Raw genomic sequence first — 24,308 nt, forward strand, 5'->3', positions numbered from 1 at the left:
CAGTGCATCCGTGACGCGAGCGCCACGATTGCGAATCCACGCGTGCTTTAAGCGCCCCCTTGCGCATTGTGTAACCAATGCCTCTATCTGGAGTCCTTCTCCTTCAAGAAATCCATGTCGGAGAGTGTCCTTCTCGTCGGAGAGTCTCCGGTCAACCCCATCCTGTCAAGGTGACAGCTGGAGAAACCATGGCGCAATAGCTGCGGGATGTATTTAGGGTATGGCCGCCCAAATCGAGATGGGGTCGATAAAAATTTTTGAAATTTCCAGCTCTTCTTGACATTTGATACTGTATTAGCTGCATGCCATGTCTGGGAATCCTAAATCCGGCGCTGAAGCGACCACAGAGCCCGATGGCAGCGATGAGCTCAACAGCGGGCTTAAAGTCCCTGCACAATTCGCAGACGAGAGCTTCAAGCTTTTTTCCAAGATCCAGGTTTCAGATCCAACACCGGAAGAGGCGACAGCGATTCGCAATAAATGTTTGTGGCGGATTATCCCGTTTTTGTGCGTTGGATACCATCTGATGTACGTGGATAAGCAAACAGTATGTCAGCCATCTTGGATACAATAGCCTGATATTAACAATGAGCAGTTAGGAAGCTCTGCAATTCTCGGGATTATGGACGACGCCCATCTCAACTCCAATCAGTACAACTGGCTGTCTTCGATCTTCTACTTCGGATATCTCCTGGCGGAATGGCCGCAGAACTGGGCGCTGCAGAGGTTCCCTGTTGGAAAATGGCTTGCTGGGAATTTAGTCATATGGTACGCAATTCGATCTAGTAAAAGGGACATATATTGACACCAGTTAGGGGATTTATTATTCTCCTCCACGCGCCGTGCAACAGTTTCGCATCTCTCTTCGTGGTCCGGTTCTTCCTAGGGCTGGCGGAGGCTTGCATCGTCCCTGCATTTCTGCTCATAATGTCCATGTTCTTCACATACGGCGAGCAGGCCGTCATCATGCCGATTATGTGGTCGATTGGAAATGCAAGCCCGATTACTTCGGGGCTGTTATCATATGGGGTTCTCTGGATCGATACAGGCAATTTTGCGCCGTGGAAGTGGTTCATGGGTTAGCAGCCTCTTTCTGCCCTGATTTATATCTCTAACATATCTCTAGTAATCACCAGCCTTCTTACTATAATCTTCGGAGTCATTGTCTGGTTCTTCTTCCCAGATAGCCCCGTCAACGCCAAGTTCCTAACCCACGAAGAACGCGCCCAGGCGATTCTGCGAATCAAGGAGAACCATTCAGGTATCGAGCAGAAGACGTTCAAGAAATATCAGTGCGTGCCTCAATGTTGTAAAGCGTTAGCAGGTCCTCTAACAAATTAACAGGTTCATCGAAGCCCTACAAGACCCCAAAACATGGCTCTTCTTCCTGCACGCGTGGTCGCAGGAAATGGCCAACGGATTGACCAACCAGTACTCTCTCATCATCAACTGGTTCGGTTTTACTGTGCTCCAGACAACTCTGTTAGGCATGGTCTCAGGAGTCGTTTCGTTCTTTTCGTTGGGAACTGCGGCTATCGTTTTATACCACACCAAGGTATGTCCCAATCGTTGTCTATGGGGAATATGCTAAGGAGGTAGAACTGCCGCGCGTGGATTTCACTCGTTGCATACATTCCAGCTGTACTCTCCAGTATACTCTTACTAGGTATGCTCAATTCCCATCGACTTCAGTACGCAAAGTCTAACACAGCCAGCCCTCCCCTGGTCCAACCGCTGGGGACTCATATCCGCAATCTGGATCCGTTCGACAGCTGGTATCCCATACGCCGTGGTCATGGTCTGGGCTGCGAATGCATCGGCCGGACACACCAAGAAGACGACAGTGATTGCGCTGTATCATGTCGGGTACGGCCTGGGAAATATCATATCGCCACAGCTGTTCAGGCCGCAATGGAAGGTGAGAGAGACCTTCTGCCAATCCCTCAGCACAACTTCTTACATACTAAATTGATACTGCAGCCCCGGTACAAACCAACATGGATTATAATCCTCGTCGTAAGTGCTACATCCAACCCACCCGATACATTTAACGCAGAAAATAAGAAACCAACAACTTGACCAATTATAGATCGCCGCAATCCTGCCCTCAATCATAATCATAACGCTGCGAGTCTATCTAAGCCGCGAGAACAAACGGCGTGACGCACTGCAAGCAGCAGACCAGGTGGTCACGAACGGTGTCGTCGAGATGACCGACTCCGACGGTACGCAGGTCGCGCAGGTCGTGGATAATAGCCAGATGGATTTAACTGATAAAGAGAATTTGACATTGTAAGCGCTTATTTCTATTTGTTTTTTGTTCTTTTACTAATCCTATTTTAGTCGATATGTACTTTGAGAGTCGGTACCTCGGAGGCTGAACGACGATAACATCGTACATAGTAGCACAAGATAAACCATAGAGAGATAGAACAGATCAAGAATCTGAAAGACTTGCCTTTAGCTCACGAAGGCTTATGTCAGTTCTTAACTGCCACATCTGCTGTAAACTCTGTAAGAGCGTGGCCGCAGTCGCCCCTTCCTCGCTGCGCAGGAATCGATCGCACCTTCCTAAATGATTCTATATTTCTATATTTATAAAGAAGGAACGACCGGTCAATTGCTCCTTCCCATCCGAAGCAGACAATGGTTGCGCCTTCCTTTGGTACTGCTTGTATATGCATTGTCAGTAAGGCAAGGACGATGGACAGAAGCTCTGTCGTTCTTTCCTCGCTAGAGCGCCACCAGATTTATTGGTTGCACAGCTTCAACATCAAGAGCAACAGCAGCAGCAACGTGGTCTATCTTTTGGCAGTAAATTGTTAACTGAAGGTTGTGTTATGAGCGTGCTGCAAACCACAAGTATGTGGTCCACTACCATAAATATATAACCAAATCATCCGGGCGGAAGACAGAACAGACTGACCTCTCCAGCAGAATCAGAACACTGATAACATGTACCCAGCAGTTCGAAATAGCAGTGGTCAAACCTGTTGACATGACTGCACAAGACGAATCGCCACAGGAACCAACAACAGAACGAACCCCGCACATGTCAACCCTGGTAGAGATGTCATGATATTTATAAGGTCCCACCTTGACTGCACTTCAACAACTATCTCATTGACACTTACCAGCCTCAATAATGCCCAACACCGAGACCATCCGTGTTCCTCACCTGGGAGGCATTGATGTTGCCTATCAGATGCCCCGGGAGTACGACAGTACTAAACCGACCGTAGTGCTTGTGAATTCATTTATCACCGGTTCCGAGCTGTTCCGGCCGCAGTATAATGACAAGAGACTAACAGATAACATGAATCTGCTGTCGATCGAGCCCCTTGGGCATGGCGAGACGCGGACATCACGGGAATACTGGACTTACTGGGACAGTGTTGAGATGAACTTCCAAGTCCTAGATATACTTGGTATTGATAAGGCATTTATACTAGGGAGTAGTCAGGGGGGTTGGATTGCTGTGATGATGGCCCTGCTGCGGCCAGATAAAGTATTTAATACACTCCCACCTTACTACTATACTACTCCTCGCTAATATGATGGATAGATCCTGGGCATAATCCTGCTTGGAACATCACTGGATTCCGAATCTGCCAGATCTCGCCAGCTGGGATGCTGGGACGGTCCCGGTCTCCTTTGCCCCTTTATGAAACAGTGGGAGGTTGATCCGCAAACTGCAGACTTCCAACTATCTGATGCCTTTTGCGATATTCTTATCAGCGCCAGTTTCGATAAGCATAGCATGACCGCAGAGCATGATTTCTGGAGTGCCGTCATTAAGATGCATTACCAGGGCGACGAGGGCTTTCGCCGGATTCGCATGGCTACACTTAACTTATTAGAAAGGGAGAGCCTTCACTCAAGACTATCAGAGGTTCAATGCCCAGTGCTTTGGTTACAGGTATGGTCACAACGAGCACAGCCAGTGACTACTAGGTAACTGGGTAGACTAACGTGGTGTATAGGGGGCCGCAGACGCCATTTACAGTATTGCAAATGCGGTCGAGGAGATTGCATTATTCACTCGGTCGCCAGATGCCCGCCTAGAGGTTGTGGATGGCGGTACACAACTCCTCAACAGCACTCATCCTGAAACTGTAGACAAAGATCTGCTGGAGTTTGTAAATAGGTTCAAAAATGACATCGTTTGGTAGCAGGGCCTGAAGCATATACTCGTGAAGGCTCGCACTCAATCATAAAAATACGCAGAGTTGTATAGAGAATGTAAGGTGGCTTGTCATTAACCAGTGCGTTAAAGTCATGAAGTCATGATGTCCAACCGGGACGGGACCAATATCTTGCCACATATCTGTTCATATTTCTTGATTATATGGCTTAAGAATTAGTAAAGTCGTCGCTCGCAGGCTATCTACTTTCCTAGTGCTGGTTAACCAGGGGTGCTTGTCTCAGAGTACAAGTGGAAGCCCTATTTGCCCATCGATAAACACCAGGACAAGAATGCCGATTATCAAACCATATCATGTAAATGATCAAGACATCTAAAACATTTCGTAATCTAATAATACTCATCGTCATACCCGTACCCTTCGCCCTCATAACCACCGTAGTCTCCGTAGTCTGTCTGTTCTTCATACTCTGGCTCGTACTCCTGATACTCCGGCTCATATGCTGCTTGGTATTCTGGTTCGTAATCTTCCTGATACTGCTCTTGATACTCTGGCTGGTATTCTGGCTCATAGCTGACCTGATATTCTGGTTCAGGTTCATACTCGACAGGCTCCTGGTATTCGACCTGGTATTCCGGTTCATATTGTTGATAGTCTGTCTGGTAGTCGACCTGGTATTCGCCGTCTGCACCGTCGTCATTCTCGTTATAATCATATTCGTGGTCTGCATACTCCGTCTCTTGGTCGTGGGTTGCACCCTCGTCGTCGTAATCTCCTGTCTGTTCCTCTTCCTCACTTTCGTCATCTTCATCTTCGTCCTCATCACCATCGCTCTCATCATGGTCATAGTGACGTTGATGCTCGTAGTCCGAGTGTTCTGCCTCTTGATATTCATCCTCGCTCTCGTAAGTCTGACCATATTCTTCCTCTTCTTCGTCGTCATCCCCATTCTCGCTACTTTCATATTCATCCTGGTATTGGTGGTCAGGGTACCCTTTGCCTTCCTGACCTTCATCTTCTTCCTCTTCGTACATCAGTCCGCCCTTGTTCTCATCCTCAAAGTCGTCATCTTCATATTCTTCGCCTGCGCCATTTTCGCGCCCCTCCTCCTCTCCATTATGGCCCTCCTCGTCAGAGTCTCCCCATCCATCCTCGTACTGATAATCGCTGTCCACGTCGCCAGCTTCATATTCATCCGCAGAGGGTGTCTGACCGGACTCGACAAGCTGGAGCTGGTCCTCCGCGGCATGATCGTGATCAGCAGTTTCCTGTCCATCGTCGTAGCCAAGCTGAGTATTGTCGTACTCATCATACTCGTCGTAGTGTTCATCATCATTCCCAACATGCTCGTGATCGTGGCCATGGTCATAGCCATCTCCATCACTGTCGTACCCATCTGTATAATCCCCATCATCTTCATCTCCATCTTCATCACTCTCATCCTCATCCTCAAAGTCAGAAGTCGAGCCAGGCGTAGATACGGAGTTGCCCTCACTCGTAGAGCCCGTTTCCGTCTCGATCTCAACCGGTCCTTCCCGCTGGCTTGGATCCTCCGGATCAATATCCCCACCACCACCGCCAACCGCCTGATTAGACGGCGAGACATTCCTGGGAATATCCTCACTTGTCACAGGGCCAGAGATCGGAATCGGACTAACATTTTCAGGACCCGACTGTTCAGGGTCCTGGGCTTCCTTGGGCTCCTTGCTTTCACCCTCATTCTCCTCCTGCAGCGTATGCACAATCCCACCCGTGGCTAAACCACCTATAGCAGCGCCGACTGCGACACCGGCTGCTATCTTTATTGTCGAATTTGAACCTGAGCCTGAACCTGGAGACTCATTTTCCTTTGACTTCTCACCTTCTGTCACCGGTTGTACTTGTCCTTGCACTGGTTCTTGTACTGATCCTTGAACCTGTCCTTGACCCTGGCCTTGAACCTGTCCTTGAACCTGTCCTTGACCCTGGCCTTGAACCTGTCCTTGAACCTGTCCTTGAACCTGGCTTTGTAACTGTGCTTGTGCTTGAGCTTGAGCTTGGGCTTGTCCCTGGGCCTGGGCCTGGGCCTGTGTTTGTTCCTGCGCTGGTGCTTGAGCTTGTATTTGCAGGCATCCAGACTGATCCTGCGTCTGTTCCTGAGTCTGTACAATCGACAATGCCTGCGGCTGCGTCGGCGGAATCGGCTGATCGGAAAAATAAAGCCAATTGAGCCCTCTACCCCGCTGATATCCATCCTGGGACCCCATATGTGGCTGATGGAAGCCGCGTGAACCCCCATCTGTATGCTTCCAGCTCATGTCCTTACCGGCGTCATTCGCATGCGGGGATGGATGGTATACTGGGCCTGTGCTCGTAGCCCTGGCAGGGCCTGGTGGTTTTGGCTGTGGTTGTGGCTCTTTACTTCCCGTAAGTCCTCGATAGGGTGTATATTGACCGCCGCTTGGCCCTGGCTTAGGTACTCCGCGGCCTCCTACTGGTGGCGGCGGTGGTAGACCCCTGGTAGGCCCCGGTGGTGGACGCGTTGATGAACCGAATAGCTTGTTGAGCACACCGGGTGGTTTTGGAGGAGGGTTAGGGCCTGTTTGGAGGCTGCGCGTGGCAGATGGGGCGGGAACAGCGGCTCTTGCGGGAATGGGGCGTGGTGGAGGCGGCTTGTTCAGTGGTGGTCCTGACGGTTGCGACTGAGGTGGTGCTGCACCGCGGGGACCAACACCAACATTCGGCGGCGGACCTGGTGGTAGTCCACGGGATATTGGTGTAGGCCCCGGGGGTTGAGGTCGGGGACGAGAAGGGGATTGTGCACCTGGAGGGCCAGATATTGCGGATCGCATCGGAGGGCCTTGGCCTTGCCTTGGTGGGGGATTCTGTTGTTGGATAGTGCAAGACGCTGCTGGAAGGCTCCGAGTGGTTGTAGGACCTGGGGGACTGGTGACACCTAGCGATCTGGGAAGTGGAGGTTGATTCTCTATCTTCGACGGTGGACCTCTAGGTGCAGTGCCTGCTTGCATTGGAGGATCTCGGTAAGGCATTGGCTTTGGAGGTATAATGGGTCCTCTCGAGCTATTTGGCATCGGGGACGGTACATTTATGCCGCGAGCTGTTGAGGTGGCTGAGGCCGTAATATTGACGGCAGCTGGTGCACCGCTTGCTGGCTGGGTTGGGAGGTTCCTGCTTGGAGTAAGTGCTGGAGGCACGGGCTTAAAGGGGCTGCTGCCGGTACTCCGGATTGATGTTGAGCCTTGGGTTGGAAGGGGACCATGTATCTGGGACGTAGCAGGCTGGTGTCCTGATGGTCTAGCTGTTGTAGGAAGACTACTGGAAATTGAGGCTGGTGCTGGTGAAACACATGTCTGGCCTATGCCTGGATTGGCCGGGTGAATTGATCTGGGAATAGGTGGCGGAGCAGCAGTCGAAGAAATGGTCCTGGTAGTGCTAGATCCCGTATGCGTTGTGCCCGTGGAGCCTTGACCAGGCAGCCCTCTATCCAGTGGAATACCTTTATTTGGATCATGCCCCGAAGCAAGGATACTCGGGATTGTACTCCCTGAAACAGGGCGAGTAGGAAACGTCAAACTTGGAATAGACGTCGGTTCTCGCATGGGTAAAGCGGACGGGGCTTTAATAGGTTGAGGGCCATGGATACCACGCGCCATCTGGTCCTGCTTTGGAGGCATCTGCATTGAAAGTGGCCTAAACGGTTTGTATGTCTGGGCACTGCTCCCGACAGACGTTTGCTCCGTTTGGCTGACCGAGCTGGTGTCTGCTGCAAAGGGTCTATATGGGATGAATCTCCGGCTCGGCTCTTGTTTCTCAAGGCTTGTTGCCGTAGGCTTTGTCGAAGTCGAGAGCTGGCGCGAAGTAGACTGAGGGTATGGTTGGCCCTGGGGGAAAGTATGAGTGTATAAACTCGCTGGCCGTGGTTTAAGTATATCGGGAATAGCATTTAGCTGTGGAATGGCATCCTGATGTCCAATACCAGATAGGGACAGGTGCCTGGTGGGTGCCTGGATAGAGAGACTCGAAGGGAGAGATGGTCGTTGGGGGAGCTTGTCAACGGGGCGTGCGATATTCGACGAGCTCCGTTGAGCAGCAGCAGCAGCAGACGCTGTAATTATGGATGTAGAGAGTGATCTTGGGTGACTTGGACGACTGTCGTGGACTGCTACCTCTGATCGCCGTGATATCTCGTGGCAAGTAGACGTGTTTTGCTGTATCAGAACCTCAGGGAGCTGCGGTACTTCATCTGGTGAATTAACACTAGCAAAGATGTTCACTGAAGAAGTAGCAAGAGAAGCTATGTTATCGGACAAGTCCTTCTCTGGCTTGTCAGGGATTGTCGGCCCTGGTACAGTCGTACTAGAGCCCTTGATAACCTTCTTGATAGCGGACATGACAGCCCTATAGTTCGCATCTTTTCTGTCCTCGAATCGCGCAGTGAACAAGTGGTTACACCCACTCACCCTATGCACCGCTTCCGCCTTGAGGGCAAGAGTTGCGCAGAACTCGGTCACAGTCTAGTCAGGTTAGAACCAGTGCATCAAACAGGAGCTGAAACTTACACAGAATTGCTGCGGAGGAGTCAGGACGTCCTCATAGCACGTAAGGATCTTGAGTTTGAGACTGATTGCGTGTTTCCTGAATTCAGCCCGTACTTTCTGGAAGGAGGTCGCATTCCGCTCGATGGATTTCAGGATGTTAATGTCCACGGTCTTTGAAGGATTGAGCCCGTATAGACTGTCTTTTGCGGAATTCACCAGCAGCGTCTTCCAGGGAAGCTCGGGTGACGAGCGCTGCGGTGTACTCAGGAAGATAACCTTTTTGAGACAGAGTTTGATACCAGGAAATGCCTCCGGATGGGCAACGGCGTAGTTAACCACCTGCAGTGCATGTTAACTCGTATACGAACGAATAAGGATAATTGCACGTACGGCTTCAATAACAAACCCACCAAATCCATGCCCAACAAGAACCAGCGGTCGCGTCGAGGGAACATCCTGACGACTCATCGCCAGCGCACTCAGCAGGCTTCTAGCCACGGACTCAACTGGAAATCGAGTAAACAGGGTTTCGGCATCATAGAGGAAGGCCAGAACCCTGGCACAGGGAATATCGATAGGGAGGAGATCAAGCAGCCAGAGAGTCCCATCTGGCGTTTTCCAGCTGGTGCAACCTCCAGCAGCGTCGAGACCGTGGACAGCGACGACATCGACTCCTTTCGCTTCGGTGTATTTAATCGAGTCGCGAGGGTCTGTCAAGCATAGCAGCCGGATTCCCACTTGAGCGTTTTCAGCGGCGGTCATGATGGAGTTTACTGACTTGCAATGAATGACAAGACTCGCGGGATCCGCTGCGGAGTGACGGCCCTATTTGAAGCGCAACTGCAGCCTCGTCACACTCTGTATCTGGATTAGGACACAGCCTTGCTTGTCCTGCCGGGCGCTGTGGTGTACTGCACTGTACAACACAAGGCTCCGGGCCAGGAACAGGCAGGGTGACCCAGCAGTGCCCTAATCCGGATAGCTGGACTTGGTGTTCCAATCATCTGCAGCGTGGGTGATATTTATAACATTACACAGTTGACAGGATGCGATCTTACTGATTCGGGATGCAGCCTTGCAGTAGTTTGTCTAGATACTACGTTTATTGGACGGCAGCTTCAGCTGTCTATCCCAGCCTGGTGTAGTTCAGCCTTTCGCGCGAATCCTGCAGTCCCAAGAATAGCGAATTCAGTGAAGTGTCTTTCATATATACACAACTATATACAAGAATGCAAGAATATAGAAATAAAAATAATACAAAATAGAATGATACAGATAATATACAGACAGTGCAAGCTACAGCTTGCTCGTCCTCCGCTGCACAAACGGAAACTTGCCAAAGCCATCAGGATTCTTCCACTGATTCTCGCCAGCAATCCCAACATACCAAACACCACCCCCAGCCTGGCCCATGCAAACCCACATATCCCTCTGCGTGTTGGCCGTAAGCATATGCGAGTTGAACCCACAAACCGACACCGTCTGACTACCCCCGTCCAGCCTCGCCGGCGTGAAATCAATATCCTGAAACTTGATGAGCCTCCAATCCGTCAGCGCCGAGAGATTATGGTTCGGCGGGAAAAACAGCGCCAGCTTCCCAGTCGGTTTCGTCCACAGCGTATTATGCAGCGTCCAGGCCATGAACCGCCGCGTGTTTTCGGGCGACGAGCCCTCGCGGATCCCGTCTTTGATATGCAGCGCCAGTTCACCCAGCGGCATGGCCCTGAGCTTGCCCACCCTAAGCGGCGGGAGACTGGTCGCCATGGCGGCGCCGTACCAGTCGTTCTTGGGGAAATCGCCGCCTTTATGCTGCGGCGTGAGGCCAGTCGGAGGACGGGCGCGGGTGTTGACGATGGTGACGGGGGTTGTCCATTCGTTTGGCCCGAGATGGGTGTGGTTGTTTTTCAGCAGCCAGGCGTGCAGCACGTTGGATTTGGTGACGGTGAGAGGGTGTTTAGATGCGATGCCCTTCTTCTTGCGTTTCGCTTCTAGCTCGGCGATGTCGCGCTGTGCCTGTTCGACCAGCCCGTCTATCTCGGCGTCCGCGATAAAGATGTATTTCTGCGAAATGGTCTTCTCGGGCCGTGTGATTTTGGTGTCCCACAGGAAGCGCGATAGGAAGCGCGCCTTGTCGAGGAGGCCGTAGACGCGCCAGCCTGGTGGCAGGGGAGGATTGCTGGAGTGTATTTCCTTGCCCGCGAGCTCGCCGCCGGGTCCGTATGCCTTGAATGGGTCTTCGCCTAGCTGTTCAAAGGGTGGCGGCGGCGTTCCATACAATGTTGATTGCCAGCCTGCGTACAGGGACTTTAGGGTAGCCAGGTCGCCCAGGATGTGGCTGGTGGAGATGGTGACAAGCGTGGCATCGCAGAAGCGCGTCACTTGGATCGTCACGATCGGACGAGCGGTGTCAATCATCTCGTCGGTGGTCTTGACGCCGTTGAATGCCGTGCATCGCTGCTCCTCGTCCGAGTCTGCGACGTCCGTGACGAAAGTCCGATACGAGTGGCTGGGGGCGCTGGGCCCGACGCCAAAGCCCGCGCAGTGGTCGGTGATGGACCGGTGCGACTCGTCCAGACAGTAAAAGTCTTTAAGGTGGTCTGGGGCGGTGCGCTGGTTCTCCATGTACTTGGCCATGCCCTGGGGGGTCAGGACGTGGTAGACGAGGCCTGACGGTGCACTCCGTGAGCGGCGCACACGCGCCTGCATAATCGGCCTGACTTCAAGAGTCTTGTACCATGATTCCTTGAGCTTGTCGAAGCACAAGGGAGCATCAAAGATGACGCCAACTCGGGCCTGGAGATGTTAGCACAGGTCGAGAAATAGGGCAAATCACGCACAATAATGTTGGCACTGAATGCGTCAGCAGGGTTCGCTAGTTATACAAGAGGCCAGACTCACTTGGACTGCGACGCATCCAGCAGCGTGATGGGGACGACGGTATAGTCGTCGGGGGCGAGGTCGAACATGGAGATGGCTATATTCTACAGTAACAGCAGTGATGAGCAGTGAGCAGTGAGCATTGAGCACACAGCAAGGAGCCAGACAAGTAGCAACGAAGAAGTACTCGGGTAATATCGTCGCCACCGGCAATTGCCCGCAAGGGCGGAGGAATGCCGGGGGTGCATGCATAGACTCCTGACGATCCATAGTTCAGCAAGCAACCCTGATGTGCTGATCGGTGGAGTATCCCAATTTCCTGTTTGGGAAGTCCAGGCGGGTCTGCGCTTCCATAGGGCCGACTCCAGGGCCCAGTGCGTACCACAGGTCGAGAGCACTCATAATTGAGTTAACTGAGTAATACTCGCGAGAAGGGCCAAGAAGCAGACTGCGTCACAAAGGCCGATCGTGCGGCTGGCTGCTCAGCTATCAGCAACCCGGCACGCAGTGGGCACTGGAACCGCCGCAAAAATGGCGAAGGGCCTGTGGATAGGAGACGGGCCCTTGTGCTGATCCACAGGCCCTTTTCGTCATGCTGGAGCAAGCTACATGCGATAAGAATGTTTCGAACTTTCGGCCTCTCAGCTGAACCGCATGGGTCCTTAAAGCAGTCCTGCGCCGGAACGGATTGCGCAGCCTGTCAACCATGCTCTGTGGTGCACCGCTGCATCGATCTCCCCTGGACACTTGACTTGTTGGCTCTGGTTTGCATTGTCGACATCAAGTCTGAGTCCGCGCCCCTCTCGGACGACCTGCCCGCGACGCAATGCATATCGCATTCCTGAGCAATCCTGCCTCGGGCCAGGTCAACGTCCAGTTTGCCATGGCGCAGCAGCTGGTGGACCAAGGCCATCTGGTAACATTCCTGTCCGCGGCCTCATGCAGCAGCAAGATCGATCGGTTCCGCTGTGCCCAGCAGCCATGCCACCAGCATCTGATCCGCTTCATCAGCCTGGGCTCCGGCCATACGGTGCGAGATTTCACCGCGTTCATCCAGACGCGGATGCATCTCATGCGCAGGGTCCCTGGCGACCCCGTCAGCCTGGAGACCTGCATTGAGGCTGCTCTCGGGCCAGCGGACGAGCATGCTGCTACGGCCCTGAGAGTGCGAGACCACATCAACGAGGTCGATCCGGATATGAGTATGCCACAGCCGAACCCAACCCGCATGGCGATTGCGTGCTAACAGGCTGCAGTTTGCGTGGATGCGCTGACCCCGTCGCTCATCACCGGCGCGCGTCTCACCAGGCGCAAGTTTATCCTGACCATCCCCTGCTCGCCTGGTCTGACTGCGCTGCCTGGTGCATTCCAGCCGAATCTGGTGGCTGCAAACCGGCGGGGGTCATGGGGGACCTTGTTCGAGAGTGCGTCCTGATATCTACATCCTATCGCTACATAGATGCTAATAGTTAGATATGTACCTCAACCTCCACGAAGTCATCCACAGCCGACGCCACGCGGACCGCCGCGCAAAGCGTCGCATTATCAAGCGCCTCGGGCTCAAGTCCTACGGCGCCTCCAGCGACTCTGCCCTGCTCCCTCCCCACTGGGAAGACGAGAACTGCGTCGCCAGCATCCACTTCAACACCCAGGGCCTCATCGACTGCCCTAACCAGTCGTCCAAAACCATCTTCGTCGGCGCAGGCGTCGCAACCGAGCCCTCGCCCTCGCCATTGACTCCCCCGCCTACAACGCCCTCTACACCGTCTCTCACCCCGGCCGGATTCCCCGAGCTGGCGTGGATGGACGAAGCCTCCGTGCTCGGCCAGGACGTGGTCTACATCAACATGGGCTCGATGTTCATCTGGGAGCCGGCCGAGTTCCGCGCCTGCATCGAGGGCTTCACGGCTGCTCATAAAAGACTCAACGGGCGAGTGCGGTTCCTGTTCAAGATCAACTCGCTCCCTCGCACGCCGAGCTCGAATTCAAACTCAAACTCATCACCAAAGAAAGACCTAGTAGCAGCAGAAGAAGAAGACATCGACCTCCCCCCCTTCATCCGGCTCACGCACTGGATCTCAAACCAAACCGCCATCTACACCCATCCCGCCCTCAAGGCCTTCATCCACCACGGCGGCGGCAACTCCTTCAACGAAGCCGTGCACTTTGCCATCCCCCAGCTCGTGCTGAGCCAGTGGCTCGACACGCACGAGTACGCGACGTACGCGCACAAGTTCGGCCTGGGCCTGCGCAGCGAACACCCGCCCTGGGTTGAGAGTGGCGATATCGAGCGCAAGGTCCTCGAGCTGCTGGGTCCGCGCTGGGACGAGTTCAAGGCGAATTGCCGGTGGTGGGCGTATAGGAGTGAGCTCGGGGGTGGGCCTGAGGCGGCGGCGAGGATTGTTCTTTTCCATGCGCAACAGTGTTGTGCTGCACAGGTTGGATCGCAGGGGCGGAATAATAATACTCATCATAACTGTAATAAGGGTGATGGATCTGGATCTGCGACGGACATGGACGAGTTGACGCCCCCGCTGTCTCCTGTGCAGGTCTCGGCTGGTTTCGAGAAGGATGCGGAGGGGATCAAGGAGTTTGTTATTTCTTGATTTTTTTCTCTTATTTCCTTTCCTTTTCTTTCCTTTTATTTGGCTGGGTTCTGTTGTTATAGATCTGGACATAGAGGCCGCTGCGTATATAGATAAAAGGACGGACTGATACCGTCTACCAATTAATTGAGACTCTCTCGTTCTCATCATTCTCATCATTATCATCATGATTTGATTTTACTTTCGATTTTTTACTTGATCGTCCCCTGCCAAATTCAATCGGCCGATCTCGTATCTTCCATGCCGAATTATTCGTTGATCTCTACTGTTCTGCCTGACTCGCAACCCAAGGAGGCAAGTACAATGGCAATCCCGGATCTGCAGGGAAACCGCAAGCTATTCAGAGTAAGGAGGAGATTGCGCCTTAGTTAGCTGGCGATGGTGGGTGAACCATGGACGAATATCGGGAACAGGCCCACAAGCCCATAAAAGATCGACAACGCAAGGAAAGCCAATTAATAAGAAAATGAAAGAATTCAATGAATGAGTAGTGTACAGTAGATAGATACAGGAAGGAAATACAATGATTGACTGTTCAAAAAGATAGAAAGAAAGAAAGAAAGTGCAAAGACCGACTGTCGAGAGGAAAGAAAGGAAAGAAAGAAAGAAAGAGAGAATGTAGGGCAAGAATATACATCCAGTATACATCCAGTATACAGAGTTAAAGACGCGCCACAGCGACCGGCTCCAACCCAACCAGCCGTCGAAACAGCCTCGCAACAACATAAGCCATATGCATGACATCGTGCTGGTCAAAGAACTTTTCGTCAAACAGGAGGTTAAACCGCAGCTCGTCCCGGAAGCTATTCAGCGCAAAGCAAACGCTGGGATCCGTCGAGCGCCCGCCCGAATTGAAGTCCGACATGCGGATGCGATCTGTCTCTGTCTCTCCAGGAGACGCTTCTGATCCAGTTGCCGTGGTTGTTGTTGTAGTGCGGTTACCCAGGTCGCAGTTGAACTGCCCCTGCGAGGTCAGGGTTGGTCGTCCGACTGACGGCGGTGGAGGACCGCCTGGGACGGAATATGCGTCTTCGAGGGCCTTTGCCAGGGCAGGCCCCATCTGGTCCCAGACGGCGATGATGTGCGGCGAGGCAAGGTCCTGGTTCTGAGCTTCTTCGATGGCGCGGGCCAGACGGAGGAGGCCTCGTGGGGATGTCGGCCGCAGATTCACGTCCTTCTCGTCGATCCACATGCTTGCGGGGATAATGGGCATTGATATCGGGCCTTGACCGTTGGATGCTGTGACGGGGATGAAGCGGCGGCCGTTGCCAGAGAAGAGGAGGTGGGCGCCTTCGGGGTATGCGTTTGTAGAAGGGAAGGAGTGCGCGATGCCGGAGGTCATGCAGGCGAAGAAGGCAGCTGTGAGGGATACGCCGGACTGCTTGAGGAATCTGAAGGCCGTCTTTGCTTCGGACGGCTCGAAGGTGATGGTCTTGTTGTGGATGCGGTTTGCCCGGTGCTGGTGGTCTGGATGAAGAGGAATGCCAATGGTCGGCCGGGACCAGCGTTCCTGCGAGCGTTGATGCGTGGCAAAGGCTTCTTGCAGGTCGTGCGGTGCAGGCTGGTGGCGGAGGGCGTATGCATGGCTGAGGGACTGGGGCAGGCGAGAGGTGGTGTTGGATGGGGTCTCTGGCGAGAAGACGGCGTCGATGCCGAGCTCGTTCTCCGGCCGGGAGAGCTGGAGCATGAACTCCTGGAGGATCTTGAAGATGTCCAGGCTCATGAGGGTGTGGGACATGTTGAGCACGCAGCCGCGAGCGCCGCGAATGGGGTCAACGACCAGCGTCATGGTGGTTAGGGCTTCCGTCTGCGTGCGCGAGCGGGCGAGATAGACGTCCGACACGGTCGTGTTGTCCGCCACCAGGCACGTCTGCGCTGTCCATCGTCTGGCATCGTCGGCAGTCTGGTGCAGCTCGATCGCAGCCTGGTCGAGGGTTGGATAGGCCACGCCAACAACGGGGAGGGCGCGTCGAGTGCGCCACCAGGCAGCCTGATGGCGTCTTTTCAGCTGATCGCACGATAGGGGCGTTTCCAGCATTGCTTTCACAGTCAATTGAAACTGTAGAATTAGAATGTATACATTTCATCAGTATCTCCAGGACACTCACGTTCCCATCGTTGAACTGCTCCGACGCCTTGAGGAAGAGCTCAACGCCGCGAAGGCGCCGTACGAGGTGAGTTCCGGCCAGTCTCCATTCGGACGCTGGCTCCAGCTGGGCAGTTTCATACTGGTGCACAATCGAGGCCATGTTAACGGCTTGTTCGTGTGTTGTCGAGAGGATGAACTCCTTGAGCCTCCTTGGTGGACAACTCGTCAGCTCCCTTGTGGCGACTGAGATAAAGCACGATCGACAGCAGGAGATGAAGCTCAGCCCTGAATTCGACAAAGTTCACTGCCAATAGTGGCCGGACTATCGGAAGATTAGACTGTCCAATTCCAGGTGCGTAACGGCACACGACCCACTGCTTCCATGCCTTCCCCGTGCCGATCGCGATGATCGTCGCAAGGGTTCAGCACTTTACCTGCAAGGGCCGGAGTTTCGTCCCTCTTCTCGTCGTCATCACATTCTTTAATCCTCTGGCTGAAACGCGGTGGCTGGGACGTCAAGGTGTTCTTTCGTGTTTCATACCACCATGGCCCTGGGTGCATCCAACGAGCAGCCCTATACGCAATGGCGCCAGACCGACGGCCGATGGACGAGAGAGTGCACTGGAGGCGAAACCGGCGTCTCCTACAATCAGAATGTCCGCGATGGCCACACTGAACTGACCTTCAACGTCCCATTCAGCACCAGCACGTCCACCCCCGAGCTCATCCAGCGCGTGCGCAATGCCTGGCTTGTCTGCCATGCCACCCACCCCGAGGTGGCCATCAAGGTGTCTACTGGAACAGAGATTCCGCAGACCATGAGTTTCCAGGCGCTGCGATCTGAAGAAGACGCCGAAGCGTGGCTGCAGGAGTCTCTCCGCGTCGTCACCGACCAGCACGCAGTCGACGTCGCTCGCATGACATACAATCGCCGTCTACCGACCAAGGGGAAGTGCAACATGCTGTATCTTGTCACAGCTGGAGCGGCTGATCCTGAGCATCCTGACCAGCACTGTTTGGTCTGGAACACCAGCCATACCTTGACTGATATCTTCAGCGTCATCTACTTTTACAACTATCTCCTGGCCACCGTCACCCAGGTCCCTGGCGATCGCAACCTGGCCGTCAGCGAGCTCGACTACTCTGATCTGGCTACTCGCTTGCCTGTCACTCCTATCACGCCTTATGAGGAGACATACAAGCCCACCATAGAAGACAAAGAGCAGGCCATTGCCGGCGCACTCGCCCAGGCCAAGCTCTACTCGTCAAAGGTACCCACCCAGATCATTCCGCAAATAACCAAATCTAATATAGTCTAGATGTCCAGCTCGATAGCCATGTACCCCGAAGACGACGCCTCCTCCCGCAGCCACGGCACCTACTGCATCAGACTGCAGTACACCCTCTCCGAATCGCAAGCCCTCCTCGCCTTCCTCCGAGACCAAAAGCTCAGCATCACATTCGCCGCCGCAGCCGCCACAGTCCTCGCCATAAAACAGACATACGGCAAGGGCCACGAGACAGGCGCCCTGCTCGGAATAACACGCAACGCGCGGCGCTGGGTGAAGACCGAGCTCGCCCTGGGCGAAGAGGACGGCCACCGCGCCCCCTGTGCTTCGGACGTCGTTTTCCTCTGGATCCAGTTTAAAGAGGAGTACTTTGCCTGCGATATCAAGGATACCATTTTACAGCTGGGTCGCGCTATTCGCGCCGAAATGGGACCACATTTGACATCGCCGCATTATATCGCCAGTCTCTGCTTCACGGCAGGCCGGTTCGTGTCTGCTCTCGCCGCTGAAGGGGAGCCTGTGCCTGCGCCGCAAGCGCCTGGGTTCTCGCCCCAGGGTGCACTGCCGTTGAGGCGTGAGTTCTCGTCAGAGACTGCCTCGATCCAGGCGCATGACTTTGAGCACTCCGGGCGCCAGATTAACCCGTCTGCTTGGGTTGGTATGTTCTCGCTTTGGGAGCGGGTTACGGTGTCGATGGGCTTTGATACGAAGTACTATGAGCCGAGTACGATGGAGGGGTTTATGGCGCTTGTTAAGGGAAATTTGGGGACTCTCATACCTTAGTTTCCTTTCTTTTTACTTGTCTACTAGACTGAAGGGTTCGCTTCACTGCTCCAACTGGAGCAGGCTCGAGTTGGTGCCTAACTTGCATCATTGTACTATATTCTCTTTCCTGCACAGCATTTCGGGAGTTATATAGACCAATTAAAAAATTACCGAGATTTACACTAAATAAGCGAATGAGACGCCAGCGGCTGACTCGCAATCAGTAGTAGTTCGTAATCAGTAGTTCGCATTCAGCGCTAAGCTGCAACTAGTCGTGAGCTTCCATAGCGCCCCTGTCCATCCCAAGCTAACAGCTAGGCTGAAATAGGCTGAACTCTGAAGATCATGATAGGCAGAGCTGAATCGACACCCATTCACTATTTAGCTGTCTGCCGTGCCGTTGTGGACCTGATGAATGCCGATGGGACGGTCCAGACTCGGACTCGGTTGCGTTTACTTTCATATGATATCGCCATCCCACCGAGCTGCTCCGAACACGAGGCAGAGATAGGGTGTACATCACTTATCGTAGATATTGCTGCATGCAGATCATCTGTCCTACACAAGAATCGTAGTTACTATCTACTCCTGCATCGCCATAGCTCTATATCTCGGTGCCGTCACCACGCGCATCTTCTTGCCATACATCACCATCGGGATAATAGTCAATGTCACAGCGAGACTAATAAACCCACACGCGATAAACATATCCTGCGCCCCTGAACGCGCTAACCACGGACTAATCGCAAACGGGATCCCGATGCTGATGGCGTTGCGCAGGAAGGCTACGCCTGTGAATGCGTCGCCGGTTATCTAGTACATGTTAGAACGGTTTGACAATTTGACAATGTATAAGCGAAGGAGTCTTACATCGCGGTAACTGTCAATCACCAGTGTCAGTGCAGCGTCGCCGATACTGCCTAGACCGAAGCCGAATAGTGCGCCGGCTATACTGGGCCAGATCCAGTGGAGGCCCTACCGTTCGATGGGTCAGCAAGCTCAACATCGATGTTTGCTTGTTTGTCAAGAGTAGTGTAGGTGTGTATGGCATAGCTCACCCGAGAAACAGTCGTCCCAAACATGATCAACCCCCCAGCCAGCGTCAAAGCCGGAAGATGCAGGATATACAACCTCATCTCGGGCTCATAGTATCCCTTATTCCGTTTCGCAAAGAAGAGAATCGATCTATCTCCTAGGAATCCACCGTAGATTGAACCCAGGAGGTTCCCGACGAACGGGCCAACGCTCATGAAACCGATTTGCTCTGGTGTGAAGTTATACGGGGGCAGGGGGAACACCAAACCCAACACGCTGGATAAGATTGTTAACCATACCACGCCGAGGGCATATTGCAAGGCGCAGAATAGGACGGCTGGGAATGTTGTCAAGACTACGAAGGGACGGTGGAAGTATGGCCAGATTGGCTCAGCGGTGTATGTCACCAGTGCCAGTCTCTGTCTCCAGGGCTTTAGTGGGATGGTGTTGTCAAGCTCGTGGTGGTGCGCCAGAGCTGACTCCGATTCCTGTCTGCTAGGGCTGCACTTGATATCTGGCTGTTGATCAGATTTGATGTCGTTGACTGAGACATTTTGGCCCTCTGCTCCCTGTGAGCTGCTGACGCCCTTAACTAATGGGGTATACTTTGTCTCCTCGTAGAAGAATACGAAAAGACCGAACAGGACAGCGTTCACGATGCCTAGGGTACGATAGGATGCGCGCCATCCTTCACGGGTCGCTTGTGTCCCGGCACCCATGGGCGTTAGGAAGCTCTGGATATCAATCAGTACATGTATATCAGTTTAATAGGTTGAACTCACCCCAATCATAACCATAGTCATATACAATCCATTCATTCCTCCGCGGTGATGCACAAAGAAGATATCTGCAACCTGGACAAAATGTATCCTCAACTCTTATAAACAGAACCAAGAGCACATACCGAGATCTGAACAATAGACTCGTTCGTCGCCCCCGCCAGACCATGCAGTAGATTGGTAATGTACAGCTCTGGCAAGGACTTCATCCACGCAGACCAAAACGAAGCGACCACCATGGTCGCCGTCGAAACCAGGTATACGGGCCTGCGTCCAAATTTCTTCGCTAGGGGGATAAAGAGGACGCAGCCCACGGAAAGACCAACGAAGTTGACAGACATGGCGTTGTTGAGCTGGGCGTAGGAGACGTTCATGTCTGTCACCATTAACTGCCAGAAGATTGTCTGGATTGTGAGGCTGGTGCTGTCAGTATCGCTGTCTTGAGTCGAGCCCACATGTATTGGGCTGGACTTACGTTGTGAACACCACCACCGTCACTGCTAGGACGAGAGTAAAGTTTACTGTCTTGCGGACTGTACTCCAGTTCTGTCTTGCTATTAGTTTTAGTTTACTGAGTTGAGTGAGACGACTGACCAGTGGTTCGTTGGGGTCTCGTGATGGCACTGGGTGCAGGATAATCTGGGGTCGGCCATGATTCTCGCTCTCTTCAACTTCATCTGGATATGATGTCAATAGCACGCCAACCGGCTTTGGGAGTATTTCAGCATACTGTGGATAAGGAGGAAGGTGCCCGGTGGCTGATTGTCATCGGTGGATGATATCTCGCGTTGATTCTGTTCCATCGAGACTGGCTTCTTTGGTGAGAAAACAGAAATGAATTGTATTTGACGGTGTGATGAGCTACCCTATCTCGGTATCCTGGTCGGAATGAGAGGTGATGATCAATATATATCATTGCTACTGCCTCATCGTACGGTGGTACTTGACAGCCTGTGAACTACCGACATTATAGTATACCACGTACTCGTGATAACGCGTCCAGCATGTCATGAGTTTGATAAAATGCGGGGGAAATGCCACAGTAACCCGAAATAAGCACCATGAAGATCAATATCCCCGTCAAAACCACAGTCTAGGGGCATTAGTCCAGTCCAGCTGGCCCAGGGTCGACCTGCCTAATCGGGACGGCCGAGGGACAGCTGCTTATATGACTGAGTAGCACCAATATTGATTCCTGCAAGTACCGCTACTTGAAGCCGACACTCTGTATGAACCAGCTATTTTCTCCAAACTAATACCAAGAAAGCAGGTCCAGCCAGGTACCTCCAGTACTATACGCATCCACCCGGCATAAGCGCATGTCAACCCTCAACGTCGACTATATTGAACAGAATCAGCCTGGTCATTCTTTCCAGCTACTAAGGCAGATATATCATCATAATTGTGTCAACAATGCCCTCTGACCAACTATTGGCACTTTCCAGAGTCTACGATGGTACGATCATGAGTCTAGCCCACTATATATATCAGCCGCTCGACTAATTCGCTAATTCACAGACCCCAAATCTATCCACGCAGTGGCAAATACAATAACCTCCTCCTTCGCCAAGGACACCGTGATACAATGGCTGCGCCCCCTCGCAGACCCGTGGTCAGTTACAGATCTCAATACCTCCAAATGGCAATATCGCCGGGTTCAGAGGGCTGTTGCGGAAGGTATGGTGCTGAGGTCTCTGGCTGTCAGGGAGATACGACAAAAGCTTCACAAAGACGGCGAAGTCTATGAACATGATGCAGGAGCAGTGGCATTGTTATATCCTCCCCGGGGCCGTGTCCGATGGGCTCTAGGGAGGATGCTACTTTCATGGAAGCTGTGGTTCCTTGATATGGTCAGGCCAGTTTATGAGAAGGGCGGTAATGAACAGGTACGCGACAAGTTATGTACTGAGGATATAAGATCGCGAATAACGTAAACATATAGAGACTGCAGAAGTTAATGGATGCCCATGACCGGGTGATTACAGACGTACAGCAGAAATACGGCCTCCAGAACCTGTGGTATTTAGAGGTTATCGCTGTACACCCCCGTTTGCAAGGCCTTGGGCTGGGGAAGAAGGCAATGCGCTCTGTGTTAGAGAATACCAACGATGACCCGGTGATTCTAGAGTGTACAAGACGGGGCAATGTTGCATTCTACGAACGAATGGGATTCGAAGTTGTAGAAGAAGTTGAGTTGATGGAGGGAGGTGCAGCAGTAAAGCTGTGGTTCATGCTGCGCCAAGGTTCAAGAAAGAAGACGAATTTTACTGTCTGTTGATTATACTTTGTATAGGGATATGTGAACATGACAAAATGAACTCAATCTAGAATAACCCCAGCTCCACGCCCTTGGCCCGCGCAAGCTGATCAATATCAACTGCTCCAATCGGGTACGTCCAGTACTCTTCCAGCAAGTCCAAAAGAAGACGATACTGCCGATTACAAAATGGCCCGTCCGTAGTAAAAAGCAGGACCTTTCGTATGAATTCCTTCAACGGCGGATCATTGTGTAAAACGTCACTCTGGAGTCCCGCGATAGTGACCGGATACGAAATGGCATTGATGATGAGTGTGTCCCAGCTCTCTGGTTCGAGCGAAGCGCGACATACGGCGTCCACCGAGCTCAGAAGTCTCGAAACTATCACCGTGGAAGGAGTGAGGCTGACGCCCCTTTGCACGGCTGGACTAAAGGCCGGTTCTGTATCTGAAGGACGTGGAAAACCAGGCCCCCCATGCCGAACCACCAATACCCCGGCAAGTCGATATGCCTCCCATAATTGACACTGAATGAAGCTACCTTGTGCACCAGGCCAATCCCAGAAATGTGTTTCGGCAGTTCCCTCCCCGATGAATGCGAATACCGTCACCAGAGACCTCGGTAGGCCAGTTACAACCTCCACCCCAGTCTCGATCGCTGCAGGAGAGCCCCCCTTGCAGCAGTACTGTTTCCAGAACCCGAGTCGAGAATGCTGGCGACCAATCGAGAATGTGGGCAGGTCCATGATGCCCATTACCTCGAAAAGATGCGCTCGGAATGCACTTCGTTCTTGTTCTTGTTCTTGTTCTTGTTCTCGGTGGGTTTGTGGGCCTTCGACGTCATGCATGCGAAGAATGCTGTACATCCCTCGCAGGTGCATTGTCCATGGAATGCCGTGCATAACCTGGAAAAGTTTCAGTAGACGCATGAGTGGCGCGGAATTAGGGTAGATACATACTCCAATCGTACACAAGAGCAACCCCGCCGTCAATGTCCCATCTTCTAGATAGTGCTCGCTCGTAGAAAGCTCAGCACGGAATTTGTTCAGGCCGATATCGAGATATTCGAGGAATTGCGCGGTAGGTTCTCGGTTTAGTGATGCTTGTAGAGCAATGCATATTTGATACAACGCTTCGGATTGCTGGCATAGTACGGGAAGTCGTGGCTTCAGCAGGGTCTGTTCGTCGTGGACTGTAGTTGAGTGCAGGATATTGATCCCAGATGATAGAACTACATGGGACGCATTAGCCCCGATTGACTACGTGCTATGGTATTGTCTTTGCGTATCACAAACTCACATTCTTGAAAGAGTCGGGCATCATCCGGGCCATGACCGGGGCTTGACAGCTCGACTGTCGCTCGGCTAAGTCCAAGGTCTACAGGAAGTGTCAACACTGAAATGTAAGTATTGGAAAGTGAAACTGTGCAGGCTTCGCGCACTTTCACGAAAACCCAGCGACGAAGAGCCCTCAGCCACTCCAGTCATCATCTCCCCTCCCTGCTCCCTCTTCCTCGCTCGATTCCGATCTCTCTTCCGCCCAGGAACCCTCGCCGGAATTGACGTATCCACTGGAGCCTCGGCGCCGGTAAAGTGACCGCGTGAGGCAATGCCGGATCCCCAGCGGAGACGCACTTCATATCCTTCGCACGGGATTCCATGTCGGCTGCAGACTCGACAAGTCGGGCGGGTACGGTCACACTTGCGACGTTTTGCCTTGCATGTCCAGCTATGACGTGAAATACATCAGCTACAGCCCGGAACAAGAGAGGAGGTGTTACCATCCGGCGTGGGAGCGACAGGCACGGGGGGTCGACATTCCTAATTGGGGTGGGTGCAAAGAAATGGAGAGTTGGAGAGGAGAATAGATGCTCGTTTAATAGTCGGGATGATAATGCGGGGAAATTAAGACGGTGGATCTCAGGGTCGA

General features: G+C 52.9%; 10 protein-coding genes across 10 annotated transcripts; 5 read left to right on the forward strand and 5 right to left on the reverse strand.

The window, feature by feature from the left end:
- Positions 1-307: 307 nt before the first annotated feature.
- Positions 308-2,380, forward strand: ASPSYDRAFT_211458 (uncharacterized protein; the record flags this gene model as incomplete). Its single annotated transcript, XM_040844016.1, has 10 exons — positions 308-547; positions 596-768; positions 816-1,078; positions 1,127-1,292; positions 1,345-1,555; positions 1,600-1,666; positions 1,716-1,918; positions 1,981-2,016; positions 2,090-2,292; positions 2,344-2,380. The coding sequence occupies 10 exons, from the start codon at positions 308-310 to the stop codon at positions 2,357-2,359; spliced, it is 1,578 nt and encodes a 525-aa protein (XP_040697514.1). The 3' UTR covers positions 2,360-2,380.
- Positions 2,381-3,145: 765 nt separating this feature from the next.
- ASPSYDRAFT_136547 (alpha/beta fold hydrolase) lies at positions 3,146-4,172 on the forward strand (the record flags this gene model as incomplete). The annotated part of the gene is made up of 3 exons (XM_040840763.1): positions 3,146-3,508; positions 3,566-3,919; positions 3,984-4,172. 3 exons carry the CDS (start codon positions 3,146-3,148, stop codon positions 4,170-4,172), a joined length of 906 nt encoding a protein of 301 aa, XP_040697515.1.
- A 77-nt stretch (positions 4,173-4,249) lies between these two features.
- Positions 4,250-9,582, reverse strand: ASPSYDRAFT_136548 (uncharacterized protein). The gene is made up of 3 exons (XM_040840764.1): positions 9,074-9,582; positions 8,705-9,022; positions 4,250-8,659 (listed from the first exon to the last, which is right to left on the reverse strand). The coding sequence occupies exons 1-3, from the start codon at positions 9,443-9,445 to the stop codon at positions 4,535-4,537; spliced, it is 4,815 nt and encodes a 1,604-aa protein (XP_040697516.1). The 5' UTR covers positions 9,446-9,582; the 3' UTR covers positions 4,250-4,534.
- Positions 9,583-9,979: 397 nt separating this feature from the next.
- On the reverse strand, positions 9,980-11,962 carry ASPSYDRAFT_72546 (uncharacterized protein; the record flags this gene model as incomplete). The annotated part of the gene is made up of 4 exons (XM_040850654.1): positions 9,980-11,476; positions 11,521-11,533; positions 11,582-11,664; positions 11,846-11,962. The coding sequence occupies 4 exons, from the start codon at positions 11,960-11,962 to the stop codon at positions 9,980-9,982; spliced, it is 1,710 nt and encodes a 569-aa protein (XP_040697517.1).
- A 424-nt stretch (positions 11,963-12,386) lies between these two features.
- ASPSYDRAFT_109832 (glycosyltransferase) lies at positions 12,387-13,983 on the forward strand (the record flags this gene model as incomplete). Its single annotated transcript, XM_040839904.1, has 3 exons — positions 12,387-12,762; positions 12,817-12,984; positions 13,034-13,983. Coding segments are annotated over 3 exons (1,494 nt in total), but the record flags the coding sequence as incomplete, so codon positions are not given.
- Positions 13,984-14,374: 391 nt separating this feature from the next.
- ASPSYDRAFT_72548 (uncharacterized protein) lies at positions 14,375-16,491 on the reverse strand. Its single transcript, XM_040850655.1, has 2 exons — positions 16,275-16,491; positions 14,375-16,225 (listed from the first exon to the last, which is right to left on the reverse strand). Exons 1-2 carry the CDS (start codon positions 16,413-16,415, stop codon positions 14,828-14,830), a joined length of 1,539 nt encoding a protein of 512 aa, XP_040697519.1. The 5' UTR covers positions 16,416-16,491; the 3' UTR covers positions 14,375-14,827.
- A 267-nt stretch (positions 16,492-16,758) lies between these two features.
- ASPSYDRAFT_211471 (uncharacterized protein) lies at positions 16,759-18,484 on the forward strand. The gene is made up of 2 exons (XM_040844017.1): positions 16,759-17,526; positions 17,575-18,484. Exons 1-2 carry the CDS (start codon positions 16,801-16,803, stop codon positions 18,325-18,327), a joined length of 1,479 nt encoding a protein of 492 aa, XP_040697520.1. The 5' UTR covers positions 16,759-16,800; the 3' UTR covers positions 18,328-18,484.
- A 386-nt stretch (positions 18,485-18,870) lies between these two features.
- ASPSYDRAFT_186728 (putative MFS transporter) lies at positions 18,871-20,926 on the reverse strand (the record flags this gene model as incomplete). The annotated part of the gene is made up of 8 exons (XM_040843577.1): positions 18,871-19,122; positions 19,180-19,284; positions 19,368-20,078; positions 20,127-20,198; positions 20,249-20,540; positions 20,599-20,669; positions 20,718-20,800; positions 20,854-20,926. The coding sequence occupies 8 exons, from the start codon at positions 20,924-20,926 to the stop codon at positions 18,892-18,894; spliced, it is 1,638 nt and encodes a 545-aa protein (XP_040697521.1). The 3' UTR covers positions 18,871-18,891.
- A 610-nt stretch (positions 20,927-21,536) lies between these two features.
- Positions 21,537-22,431, forward strand: ASPSYDRAFT_82062 (GNAT family N-acetyltransferase; the record flags this gene model as incomplete). The annotated part of the gene is made up of 3 exons (XM_040851132.1): positions 21,537-21,579; positions 21,642-22,009; positions 22,066-22,431. 3 exons carry the CDS (start codon positions 21,537-21,539, stop codon positions 22,399-22,401), a joined length of 747 nt encoding a protein of 248 aa, XP_040697522.1. The 3' UTR covers positions 22,402-22,431.
- ASPSYDRAFT_50486 (Zn(II)2Cys6 transcription factor) lies at positions 22,162-24,200 on the reverse strand (the record flags this gene model as incomplete). The annotated part of the gene is made up of 5 exons (XM_040848086.1): positions 22,162-23,284; positions 23,339-23,610; positions 23,679-23,756; positions 23,821-24,107; positions 24,160-24,200. The coding sequence occupies 5 exons, from the start codon at positions 24,195-24,197 to the stop codon at positions 22,448-22,450; spliced, it is 1,512 nt and encodes a 503-aa protein (XP_040697523.1). The 3' UTR covers positions 22,162-22,447.
- Positions 24,201-24,308: the final 108 nt, after the last annotated feature.

Source organism: Aspergillus sydowii (assembly GCF_001890705.1).
Source record: "Aspergillus sydowii CBS 593.65 unplaced genomic scaffold ASPSYscaffold_15, whole genome shotgun sequence".
NCBI classification, from domain to species: domain Eukaryota; kingdom Fungi; phylum Ascomycota; class Eurotiomycetes; order Eurotiales; family Aspergillaceae; genus Aspergillus; species Aspergillus sydowii.